The 25,223-nt window shown below is 34.4% G+C and overlaps 1 protein-coding gene across 4 annotated transcripts in view; it reads right to left on the reverse strand.

The window, feature by feature from the left end:
- Nucleotides 1-11,363, reverse strand: part of LOC137243738 (uncharacterized) — a 171,679-nt gene extending 160,316 nt beyond the window's left edge. For 2 of the 4 annotated variants that reach the window (XM_067771778.1, XM_067771776.1), the window contains exon 1: nucleotides 11,004-11,362. In XM_067771778.1, coding sequence (XP_067627879.1) covers nucleotides 11,004-11,022 — 19 coding nt within the window. In that variant the 5' untranslated portion in view covers nucleotides 11,023-11,362. Of the gene's footprint in view, nucleotides 1-7,402; nucleotides 7,880-11,003 lie in introns of all 4 variants that reach the window. The other 2 variants (XM_067771779.1, XM_067771780.1) reach the window with 2 other exon arrangements.
- Nucleotides 11,364-25,223: the final 13,860 nt, after the last annotated feature.

Here is a 25,223-nt window from a genome sequence, read left to right on the forward strand (position 1 = left end):
GTTAAGTATACAGTACAATACAAGAAAACTCTTATGGGCGCTATGTATACCTTTTTGAAATTTTCCAAATCAGATAAACAAAAAGTTTTCGCTCTACCAAAAAATAAATAACTAGCAAAATAACAATAACAAAGATAATTAACTATATTCCATCAAAATTAAATATGCAAGAGTTTGACAAATATTTTGCCAGTTGTTTTCAAAAGTAAATTTCTTCCGATTGTTTATATATATATGTATATTGGGGTGTTTCGAGATATTATGGTAAAAACTCAAATTGTATGTTAAGGCCAAGGAAGAAGCGAAAATTGTCAAATCATAGGTGATTTAGAATGCAAAGCTCTTAAAAAAGTGAGAGCGTAAATTTCTCCACAATTTCTGTAAAAAAAAACAAGAAATGTTAGTTCGAAAAAAAACTTATTTATTTGGTTATTTTAAATTAAGGATCTTTTTAAAAATAAGTAAATTTTATAGGGAATACAAATAATCAAAATTAAGTGTTTATATGTTGTCTTTAGAAGTAAACGGTTGCTGTAGGCTTTCTCAAACGACCCTTTTTGTTCGTTCAGTCGAAACTTGTTTTCGATTAGCTTCTACAATCTACAGTAACAACTGTTTTTCCTGCTGATCATTTTATATGAGTTTGTTAAAATCTTGCATGACTTTAATAACTCTTTGAATGATGTTATTGATCACTTTAATTAACTAACTATACTTCACGCCTCTATTTTAACTCTAACTCCTGTTCCCATTGACTTGGATGTTTGTTTGAAAAACTTTGCATAATGCTTAGCTTGGTAAACAGCACTGTTTTACTATTAGCAAAGTCTTCACATTCAATACTTAGTAAATTGGCATTTCCTCTAACCATCCTTAGTTGTGCAGCGACGGACATCATATTCACGATGTTCACTTTGTTTTCTTAGCTCGCTTTCTTGCAAAAAAAAATGATAATCCGACCAGTTTGTCCGATAAGTGTCACAAATGTGACTGCAATGCCTTTTTGATGGTTTTCGATATCTCTTCAACAATTTCTCTGCGTTTTCCAACCCTTTTTTTCAAAGCATTTGCTCATTGAAAGCTGCATTACTGCTGTTTGGGGTCTCTACCCAGTTTTTCACATACAAAAGTGCTCCAAATCGAATAAATCTGTCCAAATTTTCTTTCTACTTATTTGTGAGATAGTAAACCCTTTGGCTGTGGAAAAGGAACAATTTATATGCATAAATAAGCTTAACCATCCAGCGAGCGCGATTTATAGGCCCATATTCTATCCAATAATTTTTTTCTATTGGTTGCCTTAACACCAACATCGTCAGTTCAATAAGTTCGATGTAGTCATCTCGAAACTGGTTTTTCTAACTAAGATGATGTAGCAAGTATTCCATGACACTATTTCGTAGCTGAACTTCTCCAGAAGAAAAAATTAGTGGTGTGTAGTCTGCTCGAACAACTTCTATCTTTGATTCCTTTAACCTTTATATATGGGAATTTCAGGTGGGCCTGAAGATCCCAAACATAATGTAAATACCTTATTCGAAACTATTTCCATAATGTGATAGCGACACGGAAACCATAGAAGTTCTTTCTTCAGCTGTTTTTGAATGAAAAACTCTTGATACCAATACAGACGGCTGTTGTATCAAGGCCCGTACCGATTACTTTATTGTCGAGATCCCATGTCTTAATAGTTTTAAGTACTGCATCTCCAGCTTCCTAAGCTGTTGCATTCCCAGGAATATCTCATTTCCATCAGATAAGAAAACTAGTACTGGTAGCTTAAAGCCCCTGCCACATTCATGTCAAAAAAGGCTGTTCTAAGCCTTTGGTGAAGAAACATCTTCGTTTTTGCGTACTAAAAATTTTTCAAATTTTTTTTGGAAGAAGACTGATGAAATTCATTCATCATCAGTATCATTTTCTTTACAGTTTCTTGTACTTGAACTACAATTTTAGTCATTATCGCGTGGATTAATAGAAGAAGAAGTGGATTTTGAAGGGAGATCCGACTCTTCTGTTTGCTCCTCTTCTTTTTCAAATATTTCTAGTGCTCTTTCTTACTTTTAATATACTCTTTGTCTTGAGATAAAACGATCATTTTTCTCTCAGTTCTTTGGTCAACTTAGCTTTATTTTTCTGTAAAAGTAGCCACTGTGAATTCACTTTTTCTAGTGTTTCAATCGCAGCCCTCTCATATTTAGTCGGGAGTAGTGCTTTGCTCTAAACTTTATATTTGAGGTTTTGTAACAATTTAACAATTCAGTAATCTAATGCTGAAAATTCTTAAAATGTCAAGAACTGAGTCCTTAAAAAGAAACAAAAAAAAACCTTTATAAAATTAAGTTTTACAGAAATTTATGAAAACTTAACCGTTTTGAGCACTCCTTTCCATGTTTTACAGCGCTAAGATTTTGCATAGATTATTCTATGTTATACGTAACATAATTGGAGGGTCCCTCGATCTCTAAAAAAAAATTTTGATATTTGAACCACCCTAATATGTATGTTTTCTCACAGTTGAACTATAATACTGTTAGCATGATCGTATATTTAATGATTAAATACGGAAAAGTACACATACCCCGTTAATTAAGTTCTATTTGTTCCCAAACTAAATACATATGTGCTCTATCCTATACTGCCATAAAACCAGAGTTGGAACACTGCCCGAAGTTAAGTCGGCTAACATAATTAATATCTTGTGTTAAGTATAAGTGAGACGTTAATTTGTTATGGATTGAAGGGTCTCTTTATGTTTCACATATAAATACAAAAATTAATGATTACTAGACGATTTTTATAGGAGTTTAGAAATTCAATGGTGCAATGGAGTTAAACTGATGACCTGCACCAAAAACGCGACTTTGGAATGCCTGCAGAGAGTTGCTCCAGACTTTCAAAGACATGAAAGCGCAAGGTTGAAAGTGGTGGATAGAACACCGATGCCCACGACAAAATTTGGATACATATCACGTCTGGTGAAGTCAGAGGTCCAATTTTGGGACCTTGTACCTCTTTGTAAACAAGACCATATCCGTCTTCTCCGCGTTGTCTGTCAACCCGACATTAGATGCCCAGGTATGAATATTCCAAAGCGCCCAATCCATCAAAGAGCTAATCGTTGGAAGGCACTTTCCACTTATGACAATTGCAACGTCGTCTGCGCAAGCGTAAGTTCTACGGGAGCAGCTTTTCATCCACCTTGGACTTTATGTACACATCTATCAGCCTCTCAAAGGTTTTGAGCAGAAATGATGTTAAGTTCACGAGTCTATAGTCTTTGGTACACACGTGACCGATCTTCTCCGCCTTTGGTAGGAAAGCTACACGAGCGGTTCTCTGTTTGTCCCCCTCCAGCACCTACATCGTGACGTCTTCGTCCTCCCCTTACCCTTCTGGTTTAGAGTTTTCGAGGCCCTCTTCAGCCTCTCCCACTTCTTGAAAATTGTGATTGGTATCCTCGTGACTTCTTTTCCCGGGTCCTAAATGCTGTGCCGGGTATTCATCTGTGCGACTAGCAGCGCCATTTGGCTGTTGGTCCTCTTCTAACACCTTCGTGGTGACCTCGGTTACGTCCACCTGTCCTTTTTCTCTTAGGCTTTTGAAGTCCTTTTCGACTTCACCCACTTCTAGCGTGTTAGGATTGTTATCCTCGGGACTTCTTTTCCTGAGTCGCATGTAAATTTTGCCTGTACGCCAGGACATTTTGCCAAGCTTTGTGTACAATATATCCTCCGCCTGCTTGTGTATTGGGAATATCTAGAACTGACCTTCCTCCGTAGGCCGAGATACAGTAAGTACATTCCAATCCTATGTCGGTATTCGGATTCTGAGTCTACGGAAGTGCCAGTGTATCCCTCGACTACATCACGCATGGTATCCATACTTTCACTGTTAATACCATGGGGCTTTGCGCTTTATCCACCACCTCAAACCGCGCGTTCGTGCCTTGCCTTCCTCCAGCCACCGCAAGCTCGCGATGTTGTCGCACACTATCACCTTCACACCATTATACACCTCGAACCCGCACTCCTACGATGGTTGAAACGTTACAAACGCATTCAGCCACGTTTTCGAAAAAATTCTAAAACTTTCCGAAAATTTCGAACATTTGATTTAGAGTTTTAGGAATTTTTTTGAGTATGCTGTTTTGTAGCCCAATCAATTTTAGTTCAACAAATTGTAATTTATAACTCCTTCAAAATTCGCATCGATTTATGACAATTTTTTTCAGATTTGCTTCCATACAAAGAACGCATAATTTTAATAATCTAGAACACCCTTCGGAAAAATAATTGCCAAAAAGCAGAACGAGTTGTTAGAGACTTGTAACCCACACATTGTTAGACTAAAATTGATTGGGCTATAAAACTGCATTCTCAAAAAAAAGTTTGAAAATTCTAAATAAAAAGTTCGAGATTTTTGTAAAATTTTTTTCGAGTTTTCGAACTTTTACGAAAAAGTTTTTGAGATTAGTTTGCATAGTTTCAATTACGAAATTCATAGAAGGTTTTTCTTTAATTATGAAAATTTAAAAAGAATTTAATTTATGAAATTTGATAAAAATGTCCAGTATTATTTTCTTGTTCGCTGTTGTACGTACTGGTTTGCAGCTACTTATTTGATTTGCTGTAACTGCTTTGCTTCGCTGTTTTTTTGTCAGTACCGTTTAAAGGTTCAAATATTTCGTCAAACTTATTGTTTGTTGGTTCGTTTTTTTTTTGTACCGGTGACAGTTTTTGTTCTCATATTTCCATATTTTAATGATGTTTATTGCTTTACTGAACTTGGTGGAGTTATTTTCGAATATGTGACTAACGAGTTTGCACCATGGTATAATGATGGGTTTCTTTTGTGTAGTCTCTGTCTCTAATGTGTTCTCCAAATAATATTGGAAAATCTTAAAAACTATATGAGTGATTTTCCGCGTCATCTATAGAGAAGTGACGTTTAAATGGGAACTGGTATTGTTAAAACGTTAATTGGAAAATGGAAATATTTATTTTCATAATTTCAAAGTTAGTGTCTTTTTGTCTCTACAGATACTCAAGGTGAATTCAGTACCAGGTGTTGTTGTCCCAACAGCTGATTGCTTCTTCTTGATTATTTTAAATTTTTTAATTCGGAAATTTTTGAAATGAATTTTCCGGGAATTTTTTGTTGGTTTTCTTTTTTTGCTCCTTTCTTAAAAATGTTTATTGTGAACATTTTCAGCTCTTAAGCTCGAAAGGAAGTACCTACTTGTACGGAAAATTTTGTTTATCGTCCGGAATTAAGTAAAATAAAGAAAAACACAAAAAAATTTGAAGTTTTTGTATTTAATTTTTCTAGCGACAAGAGACAGTTCAAAAAATTATGAACGTTGAAAACGTTACACCCTAATGTACCATTTAAGAATATGACATTCATGTAAGTTATAGTTGGGCACATTGCACTCAATTTTCAATTTCACCCACCACTAAAAATTTAGTAGTGAAAAAATTTAGTGGCAGTGGAATTGAAAATTTAGTTCACTGTGTCCAACAATGATGGAAGTGAGTGAAGTCCACATCGCAAGAAAAAAAATTGTATAAACAACAAAACATTCAAGAAAAACTTCGTTTCTCAAGTAGTATCCATCAAGAAATATCATACGCTCTCTGATTTAAAAGTGTAATTATTGTTGCGAATTTGTTTGAAATAAAGAAATATAAACAGCGCACAGTTTTGCATTTCATGGTATTCACTGAAATAAGTAATGAATTGGTGCCACAGCAACATCAACAGAGAGCATAAGAAGAAGTAGACGGCGGGATAACACAAATCCGCTGGAGTTGCCTGCTTCCATTCATCAAAGAAATTTTCTGGCGGCCAAGTCGAGTTGAATTCGTATTTCATCATATGCCAAAATCTATTTAAGCCTTCTTAAAAAATCTTTGCGCAATTTCTGGATGGCTGCATCAAATATACCAAGAGCTCTTCCGTTGCTTATGATATACTTTTTGACTTAAAATAGAGAACATTGTGGTAGAATGTACATATTTTAGAACAAATTTGAACAAATAAGTGTTCTTAATTAGAAGAACAAATTTACTTTAACTATTTAGATGCATTCCCTTTAATTTAACGAGTGAAAAACTCCTAAGAAATGGCAGAGAAATCTTCCTCTTACTCACATTCATAATACCTACTTTTCTCCCATAACCAGTTTCCGCTTTTTCGAACATTGTTCAGAATAAGAAGAGAGGGAGAAGAAAACTCGGAAGGAATTTTTATTTAGAATACGAGGAATGGGAGAAGGGAAAAAATTCGCAAGGAATTTTTGTTTAGAATTGGGCTGTATACATTTTATAGCGAACATGCGCAGGGGAGCCATGATTTCGCAAGAAATATATGTGCGTCTCAATATCTCTTGAGCAACGACCATGTCAGAACACAGTCGGTTAAATACCAGGGACAATAGTAAATACTTATATTTATGAGTTTTTTCAAAGGAATTTGCAATTTTATTTGAGCACAAGCGTTCTTTTTCTCTTGTTTAATGTATTCTCTGTAACTTAAGTGAATGTTTAAAAGGAATGTGTTTATTTTAACAGATTTTCTTCCAGTACATTGCTGAGTCTGACTTTCGTGTCTTGTATGGAAGTAACGCCGATTCATAGAGAACAGAGAGATAAAGGAAATATCAAAATTATTTGGCTTCTACTATTTTTAAACACGAAAAATATATACGACATTTTTCTTGAGCACTTTTTTATGATGTGGATAACGCGCTTTAAATTAAACACCCTTATGTACCATATGCGCTCTTTTTTTCTTTCCTTTCTCTTAACATTAACTTTTATGTTCACATTACATTACTGTTTATAGCTTAACATACGTACATACATATATATGTAGCTATAAAAAAATTGCATTAAATGCTTTGTAATTATTTAAATTTTTTTTATAAATTTCGTAATTTATTAATAATTACGCAGTTCGTTCCTCTGTATTTACATACATACATACATATACTATAGATTACTTGTATATACTCGGCAGTGTTTGGCAAGCACACTCCGAGTGTATTTCTGCCATGAAAAGCTCTCAGTGAAAACTCATCTGCTTTGCAGATGTCGTTCGGAGTCGGCATACAGCAAGTAGGTCCCGTCCCGCCAATTTGTAGGAAAAATTAAAAGGAGCACGACGAAAATTGGTAGATAAGCTCGGCCTATGAAATCTCTTCGGAGGTTGTCGCGCCTAACATTTATCTATTTATTTAGCTGCACACTTCTTATTCAATGTTTCATATCTTTAATTTTTCTTTTCACCAACTAAAAAAAGTTATTTTTCTCTTGTTTTAAATATTAAGCCACAAATTTTTTTTTTTTTTTATATTCTAATAGAAAAAGTTTTTAAAAATTGTGTTTCTTCACATTACCTGTAAATGATCTGAACATATTGTAGCTTTTGTTGTAGTTGTTCTTATAGCTTCAGTTACAAGAAATTTAACCACAAAAATGAAAACTTCGTTGATTTATTTTGCGTAAAAAAATTCAAGATGTTTTAGGTATATAGGTGGTTATTTTTCTTTGTCGTCGCAAAAAGAAATTGACTTTTCAAGCACACTTTTTTAATAGTTAGCTCAAGTTATTTTTTTGTTTCCATTAATTTTCAATTTGGTTTTGTTTTTGGTAATTTTTTATTAATTTCTTTATTCCTTCCTTCAAACAAATTTTCAGGTTTTCAATTGCGCCCACAACGTTTAGCAGCGTAAACACGATTAAAGCCAATCGCTGGCTGTTGAAGAAGTTGCTACTTCTGCTGGCGTTGTGTATTACTAATTTAGTGTCTTTTTGTCTCTACAGACACCCAAGGTCATGGCGGCACCATACAAGGTGGCAGTACGTTGACATACCTACAAACATAAATAAAAGTTCCATGTACATATTTTGTTTTTGTAAATCGATAGACTAATGTCATAATCGTACTGCGCCGGAAGTTGATTTATCAAATCATATTAAAAAAGTACAAATCAGCTCTCACCGTCCTGCCACCTTGTAAAGTTCCACCATGCCCAAAACGAATTCAGTACCAGGTGTTGTTATCCCAATAGCTGATTGCTTCTTCTTGATTAATCTAATTTTTTTTAATTCGGAAATTTTTTTATGAATTTTCCGGGAATTTTTTGCTGGTTTTTTTTTCCCAATCTTAAAAATGTATATTGTGAACATTTTCAGCTTTTAAACTCGAAAGGAAGTAACTACTCGTACGGAAAATTTTGTTTGTCGTTCAGAATTAAGTAAAATAAAGAAAAACACAAATAATCAGAAGTTTTTGTACTTAATTTTTCTAGCGACAAGAGACAGTTTTAAACAATTTTCGCGTAGTTAAAAAAATTATGAACGCTGAAAACGTCACACCCTAATGTACCATTTAAAAATATGACTTCCACGTATGTCATAGTTGGGCACACTGCACTCAATTTTCAATTCCATCTACCACTAAAAATTTAGTAGTGAAAAAATTTAGTGGCAGTGGAATTGAAAATTTTATTCACTGTGTCCAATAATAATGAAAGTGACATATAACGCCTAAAGCGAGATGTCCACATTGCAAGAAATAAAAAATTGTATAAAAAACACCTTCAAGAAAAATTTCGTTTGTGAAGTGCTATCAATCTCTCAAAAAAATCTCATACGCTCTCTGCTACATTTTTCTATAAATTTTTTAGCGAACATGCGCAGGGGAGCCATGATTTCGCCAAGTAATATATCGCTCATTTACTTCAATAGTGTCACAACTCAAAAAACATGACTTTTGAGTTAATAACATATAAACGTACCCAATATTATAATCTATGTTGTATAAAAAAATCTTTGTAATCAGTTAAAAATTTACCAAGTGCTATAAAAATGAAAATATGCCTTTATATGAGCAACATATGGCAGTTGAAATCTTTGAATGGCTCTCCTGGAAAATTGTGTTTTTTGAATTATGACACTATTGAAGTAAATGAGCGATATGTGCGTCTCAATATTTCTTGAGCAACGACCCTGTCAGAACACAGTCGATTAAATACCAGGAAAAACAGTAACTACTTATATTTATGAGTTTTTTTAAAAAGAATTTGCAATTTTAATTGGGCACAAGCGTTCTTTTTCTCTTGTTAAATGTATTCCCTTTAATTAAAGGGATTTTATAATTGGAATGAGTTAATTTTAAGAAATTTTCATCTAATGCAATGCTTAGTCTGAATTTCGTGTATTAGCGCTCCACAGAGAACGAAGAGATAAAAGAAATATCAAAAATACTTGAATGCTACTATTTTGAACACAAAAAATAAACACAAAATTTTTTTGAGCGTTTTCTTATGATGTGGATAACGCGCTTAAACGTGCAGGGGAGCCCTGATTTCCACAGGAAATATATATGTCTTCTTATTTCTTGAGCAACGACCCTGAAAGAACACATTCGGTTTATGAGTTTTTTGAATGGAATTTACAATTTAATTTGAGCACAAGCATTCCTTTTCTCTTATTTCATATATTCTCTTTAACTTAAGTGAATGTTTAACTGGAATTTGTTTATTTTAGCAGATTTTCTTCTAATGCATTGCTGAGTCTGGCTTTCGTGTTTTGTAGGGAAGTAACACCCCTTCATATAAATGAGGCCGTTGGTCACCTGAGAAATGCTACTCACGGTTATAATCAAATTTGTATTTATTCTGACAGCCTGGCACTAAAAGCGCTTGGATCGGTAACATGTAAGTCCAGGACAGTCGAGAAGTGCCGCAAATCTCTTAACGAAATCGCTGAGCAAACTTCCCTGAGTCTGGTATGAGTGCCTGGACACTCCAATATACCGGGCAATGAGATGGCTGACTTGCAAGAGGGGGCACATCCGTTGCGCTTTCGTCGTCCTGGAAGGGATTGAGCATGCCGCTCGCTACCTGTAAGCGATTTTCCTTAGGGAAGCGGATGTGAGATGGAGCAATCTCGAATCCTGCTACCACACCAAGCTCGTGTGGCCTGAATGGAACATGATACGCACAAGAAGTCTCCTTCTTCTTGAGGGGGGGACATATCTCTGGTGGTTGGACTTATAACCGGCCACATAGCAATCGGGAAGCATGAACAACGGCGGGGTGCTCCCTATAATGATTACTGCAGGAGCTGCAAAGACGAGTCCCCCTTGTGTAAATGATTTTTCATACAAAATTTAACAGCTCGTTTACGCACTAGATAAATTTATACGTTTACACACTTTATAATAGGTCCGACACATAAGCAGTTTTTCATAAAGATGGGTTTAACACATGCTTATGCATTATGTGTAGATTGCATGTATTTTTATGGAGAACGGTAGAGTGAGCGACACTGGCGCCATCTGATATTGAAAAGTAGCCAACTCCCCAATTTTGTTCCAAGCAAATCATAAGAAGAAGAATTTGACATTTGCTGTGGCTAAGGGTGTTGGCACACTTTGCAAGTGAAATTATTTTTTCCACTGGTTGGTAAATTTTCTAATATTTTTCACAATTAAAAACTGCAATATAACTATCGAATACTACATAAAATATGCTAGCAAGTATTTTTGTTGTATAGGGAGTATGTTTACAACAGTGCTTCGCGAAATTTTGTATGGCAAATTTAGTGGGCAAGGCGTAATAAACTTCAGTTGCCACGTCTGAAGTTCCTTCATATTTACAAACGCAGCATCTTGGTTGATTGTGGCGATGTTATTGGAATGCATAAGTTTGTGTTAAACGCATCTATATGAAAAATGTGATTGTGTCACCGCCTTAAGGTAATGAGTCCCCTAATAATAATTACGCAGTTAGTTCCTGTGTATTTGTACACACATACTTATACTATAGTTTGCGTGTGTATACTAACACAGATGCACACTTATTCAAAATATCTTTAATTTTTCTTTTCACCAACTAAAGAAATTGTTTTCTCGGTTTAAATATTTGCCAACAAAATTTTTGTTTTATCTTCTACTAGAAAGTTTTTAAAAATTTTGTTTCTTCACATTACCTGTGATTGAGCTGAACATATCGTAGCTTTTGTTGTTGTTGTTCTTGCAACTTCAGTTAAAATAAATTTAACCACAAAACTGAAACTTCGTTGTTTTATTTTACGTAAAAAATTTCTAAGAAATTGTTGAGTGGGCGGTGCAGCTGCAAGGCGGTTTATGTAGTTATTTTTGTTTGTTTTCGCAAAAAGAAATAAACTTTTCAAGCACACTTTTTTAATAGTTAGCTCAACTTATTTTTTTTTTTTTCAATTTTGTTTTGCTTTTAATTTTTTATTAATTTATTTAACCCTTCCTTCAAACAAATTTTTAAACTTTCAATTGCGTCCACAACGTTTAGCAGCGTAAACACGATTGAAGCCAATCGCTGGCTGTTGAAGAAATTGCTGCTTGCGCTGCTGCTGCTTCTGCTGGCGTTGTATTACATCGCCTGCCGAAACAGTAAAGGCCACGGCACAATAACATTTTTCTAATAGCTGCGTTTAACACAAGCTTATGCATTCCAATAACATCGCCACAATCAACCAAGGTGTTGCGCTTGTAAATATGATTCAGACTTGGCAATTGAATTTTATTACGCCTTGCCCATTCGCATACAAAATTTGGCGAAGCACTGTTATAAACATTCTGCCTATACAACAAAAATACTTGCTAACATATCTTGTCATATTCGATTGTTATATTGCTGTTTTTAATTGCGAAAAATGTTAGAAAATTTACCAACCAGTGGGAAAAATAATTTCACTTGCAGCCTAGCCTAAGGCCCTTGCTGCTATGGCTTTATAGCTAGATTATAATTTCATATTATAATTTTAGCTTTTGAATAAATGAAATAAATAAATAATTTCACTTTCAAAGCGAGCCAACACCCTTAGCCAAAGCAAATGTCAAATTCTTCTTCTTATGATTTGCATGCAACAAAATTTGGGAGTTGGCTACTTTTCAATATCAGATGGCGCCAGTGTCGCTTATCCTACCATTCTCCACAAAAATATGTGCAATCTACTCAATGCATAAGCTTGTGTTAAACTCATCTATATGAAAAGTTGCTTATGTGTCGGGGCTTTAAAGGCAATAAATTAAGAACACCAACAAAAACACAGCAACTTGCGAATGTACATTAACCAGAATGCCAAGAATAACAGCAACAACATAGGAGAGACTAATAACCACCACAAGCAACACCAACGCCCGAGCCCTCTACAAAATTTGGCGAAGCACTGTTATAAACATTCTGCCTATACAACAAAAATACTTGCTAACATATCTTGTCATATTCGATTGTTATATTGCTGTTTTTAATTGCGAAAAATGTTAGAAAATTTACCAACCAGTGGGAAAAATAATTTCACTTGCAGCCTAGCCTAAGGCCCTTGCTGCTATGGCTTTATAGCTAGATTATAATTTCATATTATAATTTTAGCTTTTGAATAAATGAAATAAATAAATAATTTCACTTTCAAAGCGAGCCAACACCCTTAGCCAAAGCAAATGTCAAATTCTTCTTCTTATGATTTGCATGCAACAAAATTTGGGAGTTGGCTACTTTTCAATATCAGATGGCGCCAGTGTCGCTTATCCTACCATTCTCCACAAAAATATGTGCAATCTACTCAATGCATAAGCTTGTGTTAAACTCATCTATATGAAAAGTTGCTTATGTGTCGGGGCTTTAAAGGCAATAAATTAAGAACACCAACAAAAACACAGCAACTTGCGAATGTACATTAACCAGAATGTCAAGAATAACAGCAACAACATAGGAGAGACTAATAACCACCACAAGCAACACCAACGCCCGAGCCCTCTACGCGGTCACAGCCAGTGTTGCCAGGAAAAAAATTTCTTTGGGACTAGAATCTAGAAAAAAAGGGCTAGAAAGAGCTAAATTTCTTCAGGAAAATCCAAAGCCCGTTGCAAAAGGAGTTAAAAGTATATGTACATTTTTCAATCTAAGTTCTCACATTTATTTCAAAACAAACTTAAGCAAAGTTATAAAAAAGTACAGTAAACTCACAAAAAAAAAAAAATACAATAGAGGTACATAAATAATACTGTTTTTATAGTTCATTTTATATTTTTTAACAACAAAAAAACGTTTTATTTTTTAACTTTTGTTTTGCCATTTGGCGGTAAGGTATCGTGCGATATTTAAGTTTATGTTGGGACGAGATATATATGAAGGGCCTTAGACTTCAAAATCTATGATTTGTTCCTCAGAAGATGAATTATTATTATGGCTACATTCATAAATATTTTTTGTGTTCATTAATTTTAGGAGATCGTTGTTTATTTCAAAGTCATGTCAGCATTTATTCAGCCGTTTAAGACCACTTCGTATTGTCAGCAGCGAATTCAACATAACTAGATTCATTTTGTTTCTGTGTTTGCTTTTAATTAAACTCACGTTTGAAAACGTTCTTTCAACTTCAGCATTACTTATTGGTAGCACAAAATCGACAAGCTCTTGGAAAGGGTTTTCATTTAACGCGTTCTTAAACTCCTTAACCTCAAACCAAAAACTTAAAGCTGAAATCACATTTTTCCAATTCTGGAACTTTTGCATTTCTAACATAGTTACTTCATCAGTTGTTTTTTTCATTTGTGAAATATGAGAACAATTGAATTTTCACAATTCTCAATGTGTTTTCAACTGAAAAAAAATCGATTTTCTAAGTGTTTCTATATTTTGCGGCAAGCGTTGCCTTAATTGCTCAATTAATTTAATTATGAAGTCCCGACATATATTACGTATCTCTCTTTCAATAAATTCGTCTAAATATTTATCTTCTTTTTTAATTCGTATATATTCTTCAAATGTATAATGAAAATAAGGTACGGGAGACAAAAATTTGTTATAATCTGAAGTTAAAGGGTCGAAACTTTTAGAAGGTGACACTATACTGTTGCGCAAGCTGGAAAAGCAAATGTACAACCTCATGACACAGTTTATCGATTAAAGATTTTGTTATCAGTTGAGTACCGAGTTGCAACATCATATATGTATAACGAAACAAATAAAATAAAACTTCACATATAAAACACATTACAAACTTCGCAATACGTATTGCCGAAATAGAAAGGGGCAAACATTTTAAAAAGGGCCAAGAAAATAGCTAGGAGCTAAACTGGAATTTTTGGAGCTAAACGCAAAAAAGGGCTAGATCAAGCTCCAAAAGCACCAAAATGGCAACACTGGTCCCAGCGGCTGTGTAAGCATTGGCTCGTGGTTTTTCGTCGCGGCTGCGGCAGGCATTGTTGGTGTATCATCTTTCGGATTATTCTGTAGTTCCTGTTGGTGTTGTTTTTTATTATTTTGTTTTAATAAGCTTGCTTTATATATCCACTGATTTTTCTCTTTGTGGACCTTGTTCACTTTTCTCTCCCCAGAAAACTGCTGAACTTGATTACTTTTTCACTGCTACTTGCTGCTTGCTGGCTGGCAACATGTTGCTGTGCATAGTATTGAGAGCACAGTGGGCGGTATTAAGTTATCACGGGTAGCAATATAAAACTCCCAGATTAACTGTACTGTTTGGTAGACGCTCTTAAGTACATAGAAAAATTGGACTTTTGGAGTTGAGTCTGGTTAAGGCGTCCAGAGAAAAAAAAATGACCAAGATTTTCGTTTGAGTTTCACATCTGAACTTGAATTGTAACTTTTTGAGCCTGAATCGCAGTTTTCCCAAACAAAAATTGTATTGTAATTTTTTGAATTTTAAATGAAGTTTTCTGCATTTAAATTGGAAATTCAGACAAAAAATTATAATTTTTTGGATATGAATTGCAGTTTTCTGAACTAAAAATATAATTTTCTGAACATGAATCGTACCCGCCCTAATATATAGCGCAGAAGAATTGACACTGACAACATCTGATGAGTGCTCGAGAGAAAACCTCTTCGACCGATTTACGGACCTCTACGCGTTGGTCATCGTGAGTAACGAAGAAGGTTTAATCATAAGTTGTTCGAGCTTTACACAGTCATCAACAAAGTCCAGCGAAATAAAACACAGGAGATATCTGATTGGGCCATGTTATGCGAATAAAAGATGATGTTCCAGCTAATAAGGTATTCTTATCGCATCCCGCCTATGGAAGCAGTGGAAGAGAGAGACCCACACTCCGCTAGCAGGACCAGGTAAAAACGATTTCAATTCCCTTCTTGTTACCAATTGGCGCCAGTTAGCCCAACGAAGAAGCCACGGGCGCGCCTTGTAGGCTGGCCAACACCATTTAAATGCTTAAGCGCTATTAAGTAATTAAGTAAGAACTTGAATTTTAATTTTCTGAATACGAATTACAGTTAAATAAAATTTATTTTAAATTCAAAACCCTGAACTTAAATTGTAAATATCTGAATATTAGTCCCAATTATCTGAATCAAAACTTATTGGCGGCCGTGTGTTATAGTGGGTAGTAAATTTTCCTACCAATCGATAATCTGCGGATCGCGCCCAGGAAGAGGTAATTTGAAGTATGGAAAAAGAAAATCAGGAAAAACTAAATCGCTGTTCGGCAGTATTTGACTAGGTTTTTTTTTTTATTTCTGGATTTGAAGGCTGCGATGACTTGCGGAATCGGCGTAAACTCAAAGACCTACTATACAAGCAGCCTTGTATCTTGATTCGTAAGGAAACGCGTTTTGAAAGCTGTCAAATGACGTACATTGTTTTTTTTTTTTAATCTGAAAGAAAGTTTCTTTCGAATCTAGCATGGCTCGATTATACGGTTGGCTCATCTCATCAGCTGGTTTAATTTTTTTCAGTTCACTTGTATAGGGATTGTCAAAAGGAGATGGCAAACGCAAAATGTAACCAACACATTGACAATTATTTACTGCCGTGGTGGTAAAAGTTTTATAAAAAATAGTTTCACATCATCATCAATAAGTTCTTTTTTTAGTAAATGCATCTAATTTAGCGCATTATTTTCCCACAACACACAAGAATTTCAAAGTTCTATGTTTTCTCTCCATTCCATTCGCCTAACACCAACGCGCAGATTTTGACAATCTGAACAAAGGTATGTATGTTGTTGCTGTAGAGATGAGCCAACCATATAGTTGAAGCATGCGAATCGAGTTACATAATAAGGCTCTAGCCCATAGCCTGCCTATCTGGGGTAGATTCAGTAACTGAAAAGAAAAATGTATATTTCAAAGCTCAGACTTACTGAATACACCCCCTGGTCAATCAAAAAGGAAGCCTGTTCTCTTCAGCCTGTCGATGTCGAGGAGCAATCACGTTCGGGTACGCTTATAAAGATTCAAGAATCTATACAATGTGCATTTACATGTAAGGGTACTTTAATAAATACTAAAACATGGAAAAGACATCGACTATATCATAACTACAAAGTCATCCAACTCGATACTAAATCCATCGTACCAAAATTAATGCAATTATTAGTAGGGCTCTGATAATTGGAGAAGAGTTGAGATATCTTCATATTCTTTTAAGATCCCTGATATCGAATCAAACATTTACAGGAGGTCTATCGTTCCTTTCCGAAAAAACGCTCTTAGTATAAATACCCCAGCTTTGGACCCAGGAGAGGGAGTTTAGGAGCCAAAATAGAGATAGGACGTTCTTTTAAAAAGTGCCCGTTTTCTAACTGATAGCCATGCCATTGAGCTTTTCCACTCAGGAGGCATTTCCTTGAATGGTATCAATTCCCTTCGAATTTGCTTTATAAGAAATAATCATCCACCAAATACGGTTTAAATATGTTAAGAAATATTTTAAACTGTAGATATAGGCGCAAGAGATTTATTCCAAAATACAGCACACCCAAATTTAATAAATCAAAGCAATTTATCTGATACAACCGCTGATTATGTAATAGTATGTACATCTAAACATAATTTATATAAGAAACAATTTTACAAAGATATTTCTCAAACATAGGTATCACGACCCTTAAAGCTTTAGGTTTAGTCAATCCACGAATATTCAAATACATTTTATTCATTTAGTTTCTGCCTCAGCCTACTTTTCCTTTTTGCCCTTTTTGCCGTTCTTACCCTTTTTCTTTTTACCAGTACGTTTTATATTCATACAAGCATCAATTTCGGCTTCATTAGCCATTACACCTCTGCTTGGATTCGGCATTGGTTGTGTCACTGGCTGCTCTGGCAAAATCAGCTCCATCTGCATATATTCACGCCTGCCACATGGAAGCAGACGTTTTCCAACTTCAACCAAATACTTTTGATACGGTATAGGTGGTCTCACCAAGTGTGGGCTTCGCATATAGGCATAGGCCATGGCGGGATTTTAGACCTTTTTTTCTGAATTTGGTTTAGCGTAATAACAGTAACACTTTTTTCTTTAAGAAATATGGATGTTTAGTTAGTTATATGAAACGTTTGACAGGAAAGCGTTATACTAGAAATTTAGGTAAACTTACTAATATTTTTTTTGGGAGTTTAAAATTGTTTTATAAATTTTTGTTTATGAATGTTTTCAGTAGAGAAAACGTCACTTTTTTTTAATAATCAAGTTGAAGTGAATTTGTTCGAAATAAGAGTATTGGAAAATTTTCAAAAAAGTTATAGGAATAAGTGAAAGCGATAAGGTTTTGATGAAAAATCGGTTTGAAAAGGAAATATTTCAGAAATCCCCAGTAGCTTGTGGCTATTAAAAAAACTAGACTATCCATATAGTTTTTGGCAGATGAAAAAGGTTAATTTTACTTTCTATACAGTTTTGAACCGTCATCCGAATGTGAGACGGCGGGATTTTCTTATTTTCTTTACCGTTTAAACGGCTATGGCTGAGGCAGTGGTATCGGCTTTTTCTTTTACGACAACATCAACCAGCCGGGCATCGATACTAATCCCCTTTTGGGAACGGACATTTCAGGAGCATGCCCTTAAATCGGAAGCCTTTAAGCGTGGTAGTCATCAAAAACGGAGTTTTTCTTTATTCGAGACTTTGTTAGAATCTTCATTGGCGTGTGATTTTACACAAAATTTTCAATGGATGGCGTATAAAGTATAACTTTTCCCTATAACTATAATACATTGAAAATTGAGTTCTGACGTTGTACTGGGCGCGTATTACGTGTTACGATCAGTGATCGAAACTCATTTTTTAAATTACAATAGCTCTGAAATTGGGGATCGGATTAATGCCATATTTGAACTAGCGACAAATAGTACTCGTTAGATCCATAACGTATTATAATTTTTAGAAAAAGCTTGACAGTTGCATATTTATCGCTTGAGTGAAAATGGTTTTCAGTTACTGATCGTAACACGTAATTCGGCCCTGAATAGACTTTCGAGGCTCACAATGAGTGAAACAGCTGGAAAACAACATCGACACCCCCAAATAAAGGGTTGGTTACAAATTCCAAAATTGAATAGGCGGTAAAAGGTATACGCGTTCGCATATATCCCATCCCTATGAACTATATCATAAACCATTGTGGATACACCAAGTGTGATATCTTAATCGTCAACTGCCTGACAGGATGTTTAATATGGGTACTTTTAAGCGTTTTGACAGGGTGTTCAATATGACGGCGCATAGGACCGGCTATCTTCTGCGGGTGATAGAAAGACATACAGAATTAGACAGCGATAGTGAATAAAAAATAATCCGGTGATCCATTCTATTTGTAATTTTGACGTCAGAATTTATCACTCTTGTCTTATCCCAATGTCATAAAATGTCAAATTTTCACATTTTTTTTTTGTTTCGTGCTTCCACGCAGACATGACACTCTAGAGGTGGTTCTTTATCTATGAAAAAAAAAATCGAAATCTCAAAAATTTGTTTATAATCACCGATTATCGGAAGGAAAAATTACTTAAAAGAGAAAAAATATATATAGGAGTTTAGTATGAAAACGAATATGTATGTATAATCTAGTTATGTGTAAACTTGATCTAAGGCAGTATATTTGAAATCTCCGTGCGGAGAACTTCTGCACTTATAGGTATTATGAACATCAATTTATTACGAAAAATGTTAACTCCAATTCTCGAGCGCATCTAGCATAAGAGGGTATTTAACCCCTATTTGTAATCCTCTCAGCTAAGTTGCTGCTTCAAAATACAATTATGAGCACGGTTGCCGAACTTGGTTATTAGTCACCAAACTTGGTTATTTTTTCCCGTTGGTTACTTGGTTACTTTCAGACGCGTTTGGTTACTTTTTTTCGAGATTTTTGCTGCACAAGGAAGTATAGATATAATTGTCCTACAATACTAATATCAAACATTTTTCAGCACTGGCTAACCAATTACCGGTTCATGTGAATATGCAGAAATAAACAGTATATTCACTTACTCCAATAAACAGTCAGAAACTGTCAGCACTAACCTATTTCTTGAATGAAACCCGTCGGCTTTTGGCAGTGTTGCTGACCCATTCTGATTGTTTCTGATTATACGGGAACAGGCTTTAATATGAATACATCTTAGCTTCAAATAATAACGACTGTGTTGTTTCGATAACACAAATATAAATAAGCACTCTCATCACTAGCAACGAGCGTTTTTTCAATTGAATTTGTGCGAGAAAAACGTAAAAAATTTGTCTGTGCAAATGGATAAGTACGTTATATTTTGCACATTATCATAATTAGTTACTTATATTAAAATTTTATTAGATTCGTTGTTCGACAGAAAAAAGCAGAAAGTAGTAACTGCGGGAACGATAATTGTGTCGAAAAAGAAGAGCCGGTCCCAAATCAAAGGTTTGTATTGTAGTATCACAGTAGTGTTTAAATAGCTTAACCAGCAATTGTATTCTATTAATTGTAATTTCAAACAAGTGCAACAAAGAAATCATAATTCAATAAAAACTTATCAAGTTTTTTTCAACTTTTTAGTGAGAAAACTACACTGTGGCGTAAATTTCGTGTAGAGTGGGCTGAAAAGTTTTCTTGGCTCGAGGAAAAACAGGAAAAGCAAAATATGTGAAAAAATTTTGATGAACCATTTTAGCTATTTGACAAAACATAGTAAAAAGCAGTCACATATTCAACTGGAGCAACAAAAAAAGAACCAGTTAAAAATAGATTCATATAAAGGTGGTGAGCAAGTAAATTCTTGTAGACAAGTAGGCAATGCCGAGCAAATTTTAGCTATGTTTATTGTTAAGCACAACCTTCCATTTTTGCTGATGGATTCTTTGCCAAATTTATTAAGGGAATGTTGTCCAGATTCCAGTATAGCCAAAGCTTTGAAGCTTTGAACAATTAGGTAGCAAGGCAATAAACCAAATAAGGTGTGCAATGCGATGTTCAAAGTTTTCTCTAATCGTTGATGAGACAACGGATATTTCAACTAGAAAGTGTTTGGTTTTAGTAGTACGGTATTTTGATAGGATATCTCGAACAATAAATGACAGATTTTTAACGTTGATCGAATTGGCACAAGCAGATGCTGAATCTATTTATCAAAGTATAAAATCGTTTCTTGATGACAACAATACCCCATTAGAAAATCTTATTGGACTATCAACAATGGCTGGAGAATTAAATGGCTTAAAGGCCAAGTTTGGAAAACACAGAAAATTTTTTTATTTAAAATGTTGTCATTCGTTGAATTTGTGTTCAAGTTATGCGTGCAAGAAACTCCCTATGGAAATAGAACCTATATGTCGAAATATATATAAATTTTTTTCATACAGCCCTAAAAGAATTTGTAAACTAAAAGAGTTTCAAGATTATTGTAATGTACCGTCACACAAAATTTTAGGGCTTTCTAGATGGCTAATAGAATATTGGAGCAATGGGAAGCCTTTCAATTATACTTTTTGTCATCTGTACTAGAAGTTAATGATATAAAAGCAAGAGATCTAGCAAATTTAATGGGCGGTCAAGAAGTTAAGGTGTTTTTTTTATTTTTTGTCCTATAATCTTAAAATAATCAATGATTTAAATAAAGAATTTCAGTCTTATATTTGCAAATCGAAATCAATTTTAAACTAATTGCATGTAATTATATGGATAACCAATATGTAGAAAATGTGCAAAACTTAACAAACCTTGACTTCTGTGATCAAAATAGATTTTTACCTGTAAAACATATATTTATTGGAGTTAAGGCGGAAAGTTACCTACAGTGTAAGAAGTTTTCAGAGATGGAAATATTTAAAATAAAGAATGCCATACGTGAGTTTTATATTGAAGTGCTGAAACAGTTAAAAATGTGCTTTGATTTTAGTAGACAAGATATTAAGGATTTGTCAATTATTTTTCCAAAAAATGCGCTATGTCAAACGAATACAGCAATTATGCAACTTGTAAATAATTTCTCCTATGTATTGTGCTCAGATGCAGAATCAGTTATAACGGAATGGAACCTATTAAGACTATCCAAAAATCATTTAAAAGGTGACCTGGATTTAGTTGCTTTTTGGGATCAGGTTAGTCTTTTTAAAAATGGTCTTAATGAAAAAGCGTTCAATAACTTATCAAACTTTGTATTTAATCTGATGTGCCTTCCACAAAGCTCTGCATCTGCAGAACGTAAATTTGTTGAGCTAAGTTTAATTAAAACGAAATTACGAAATAAACTTGAGTTCACTACTGTGAACAATTTGATGAGGGCAAAATAATTGTGCCATGATATTGGGGATAGGGAAATATGGACACCGTAAGGAAGGCATCAGATAGGGCTTTACGCCATGCTTCAAGCTTGACAACTAATGTTAAAGTATTAAAAAATTAAGGGTTACTTAACATTTCGTTTCGCTTTGAAGTCGAAAGATTCATTCTACTAACCTTCAAAAAATGTGTATACTTGAAGTTTTTGTCAAAGTTGAAGTCTAACGTAAAGCTACCGTAACATCAATCTAAGACTTAAAAAAGTACAACTTTTTAAAAACCGCACTAAGTCAATTATTTTTAATGTACACATGTATAACTTTATTTATGTAGCAAATGAACTGGTGTTTTGTTTGTTTTTTGAGTGAGTTGAATGCTTATACTTATGTAACACTTGATTTTTTGTTTTTGTTAAATCAATAAAAACTGCTTTTTGGATTGTTGGTTACTTTTTGGGGCTCGTTGGTTATTTTTTGTTCATTCTTGTGGCAACCGTGATTATGAGAGCATATACGAGAGCAACAGTAACATTTTTATCATTTTGAATCTGGCAATATGTTTCACTCAACAAATCCACAGCCATATACAAACGCATACACATTCTCACCAAATCCATGGAGCAACAGGTTTGCGCTAGCTGGATATAGTGGATTGTGGATGGTAACTTTTTGGTGTTAAATAAATGCGCAGAAATGACTCATGCAAAAGCAACTCAAGAACATTAGATAAATAAATGAGTAGCTAGTTGAAAAAAAAAAGAGCAGACGAAGGAAAAAAAGTTGGAGCACTAAAAAATTGTTACTCTTTTGAATAGCTCACCAACCAAACTATTGCAACATTCAAGTATTGCAGTGTTGTGTGTGTGTATGTATGTAGGTATGGAAGCATGACATTGTCTAATGCCTGTGGCATTTCAACTTTGTGTCGTGGCGCAGTTAAAAGTGATGTCAGATGTAGACCCCTGCAGGGAATGGAGATTTAGCCAATAAAACTTACTTGGGAGCGGTTGTCCTGAGGGAGGTGTTCACGAACCTACAAATATGCAAATTTCATAAGCCGTAAGCTCCAGCGAGTTTGGAGTAGTTTCATAGGAAGTAATTTAACTACTTTCGGTAAACCCTTTTCGAAGTCGTTATTCCTTTCGTTGTATTCTGAGGAATATTGCTGATAGGGATATTGTAGCTAGTGTTGCCCTCATAGTAGTTACAAATAATTCCAACCAGTTTGCCTGTTGGACTCTACATCGGAGTCATTAACTTTAAGAACATTTTCCAGCGTGTCTTAGCGATAGAATCCACTAAGAAGTTTTATATTTGGTCCTTAAACCTAAAGGAAACTTACCCGAAAATCTTTAGTTATGCACTACTATTTCGAAGTTATGGACTAAGAAAGGCTCCTGAGTACCGATTAATCTGAAATAAGTATACATATGTTGAAGTTTTCACAACAAACATGCAAATCGCTACATTTTTCTTACAGGGTACCTTTGTAAATATGTAGGTACTTATGCGCATATGTACATTTTTATGCGAAGAGTTGCAGTATAGCGCTCACAATAATAAAGACACAATATAATATACATCAAATTCAATATCACTCTAGCAAGTACGGCGCCAAAAGTAAATATAACCCAGTGAACACTTCTGAATACGCACTACCCACAACATGAAAAACGGCACAAAAAATTGTCCTTTTTACATATGTAGATGTATTTAAAGCGTATGGTGGAAATTGCTTTATGACAATGGAAAGTCAATAAATACATAATGGAAGAATAATTGAATATGTCACGAATATGTAAGCTCTTAAAAGACTCAAAGGCAAACTGACAAACTTTAATCCACCCCAATGTCATATTAGCAACTTGTATGGATATACCTTCTTTGGGAGTTTTATTACGCAACAATAGTTGTGAACATGTATGTCATTAGGGTGGTCCTTATGTATCATATAACCCAGCAATTTCAGTGTCATCCCTTCAAACGACCGTACCAAGCTCAAAAATGCGATTCATTAACTTTGGCCCCGATTGGAGACGGTTAAAAGGGGTCTAAGTCAAGACTTTTATATTTGGAGTGCTGAGTGAAATATCACCACCCTATCTCAACTGCCGTTTCGAAAAGGCCCAATCTCATAAAACTTTTGAATAATACCCTATTTCAGACTTGCTTTCAAAAACGCCCTATTTCAGAATTCAGTTGAATTTGATGAATAAGGACCGCCTTAATGTACATATATAGTATATTTTTTAAAGTACATGAATTTACAGCGCACTTTGCGTAAACAATTTCGTAATTAAAATTTAGTCTATACGAAGGTTAATTAAGGGTTTTTGATATAGTCTTAAAATTCTACATTGGAAAGTACGCAACAATTTCACCCTTTTTAAACGGTTTTATTTAGCTTGACTTGACAGGCTGGTTGGTTGGATGGCTGGTTGGCACGAATTTTGTAATTGAAATTTAAGTAACTTCCCGATAAGCTAGAAGGTTGAAACTTGGAATATAGTTCAGAACCCGATGACAATGCAATAATAAGAAAAAAATCGCCGCTAGGTGGCGCAAGGATCGAGATATTGACAAAAATCATTTTGTGATCCGATCTGGCTCATATTTGGAAAACATAATACATACAAGAATAGAAAGCGACCTATGAAAAAAATCGCCGCTAGGTGGCGCGAGGATCGAGATATTCACAAAACTTGTATTTGCGGTCCGATTTGGCTCATATTTGGAACACATAATACATACATGAATAGAAAGCGACATATGAAAAAATCGACGCTAGGTGGCGCAATGATCGAGATATTCATAAAAATCGTATTTGTGGTCCGATTTGGCTCATATTTGGAACACATAATACATACAAGAATAGAAAGCGACTTATGAAAAAGAAATCGCCGCTAGGTGGCGCAAAGATCGAGATGTTCAAAAAAATCGTATTTGTGGTCCGATTTGGCCCATATGTGGAACACATAATACATACATGAATAGAAAGCGACCTATGATGTCCGATTTGGCTCATATTTGGAACAAATATTACATATAGTCCGGTAGAAGTGACATCAAAATATTTTGGAGTTGGAGGAGGGACAAGCATACATGGCGCAGAGTCGAGTAAAGTCTCTGGAAGGATTATGTATTGAGGACTTATATTGCAACAAATTGTCAGGAAAGAGTCCTTGTAATAATGAGTCACTAAATGAACTAAATAGAATAAGAAATAATAGGCAATTAAATAAAGACTAAAAACTTGAAAATAAAATAATTTAAAAATTTTTTTAAGTTAAACGGTTTTATTGAAAACAATACTTACATGAAGTAATAATAATACTAAAAGCTAGAAAATATATATATATTTATTTATTACGACTCTAAGAGCCTAGTTCAAAACATAAAAATATGATTGCATTAACATGTGTACTTAATCTAAATTTTTAAATTAAAGAAAAAATTTTAATTATGGCACATGTATCACTAATGCATTTAAATCTCAACGACTATATCATTTAATCGGCCTAGATTTGGTGTAGTCATACAACCGGCTGCTAAATATATTTCTATCACAATTTTTTATATATTCAGGTGTTCGTTGAAGTATTTCAACCCTTTGTAAAAAAGACTATTTTGTTCCGATTCTGTTTTATAATTTGGCAA

The sequence above is a fragment of the Eurosta solidaginis genome, chromosome 3 (assembly GCF_040869045.1).
Source record: "Eurosta solidaginis isolate ZX-2024a chromosome 3, ASM4086904v1, whole genome shotgun sequence".
Classification (NCBI taxonomy): domain Eukaryota; kingdom Metazoa; phylum Arthropoda; class Insecta; order Diptera; family Tephritidae; genus Eurosta; species Eurosta solidaginis.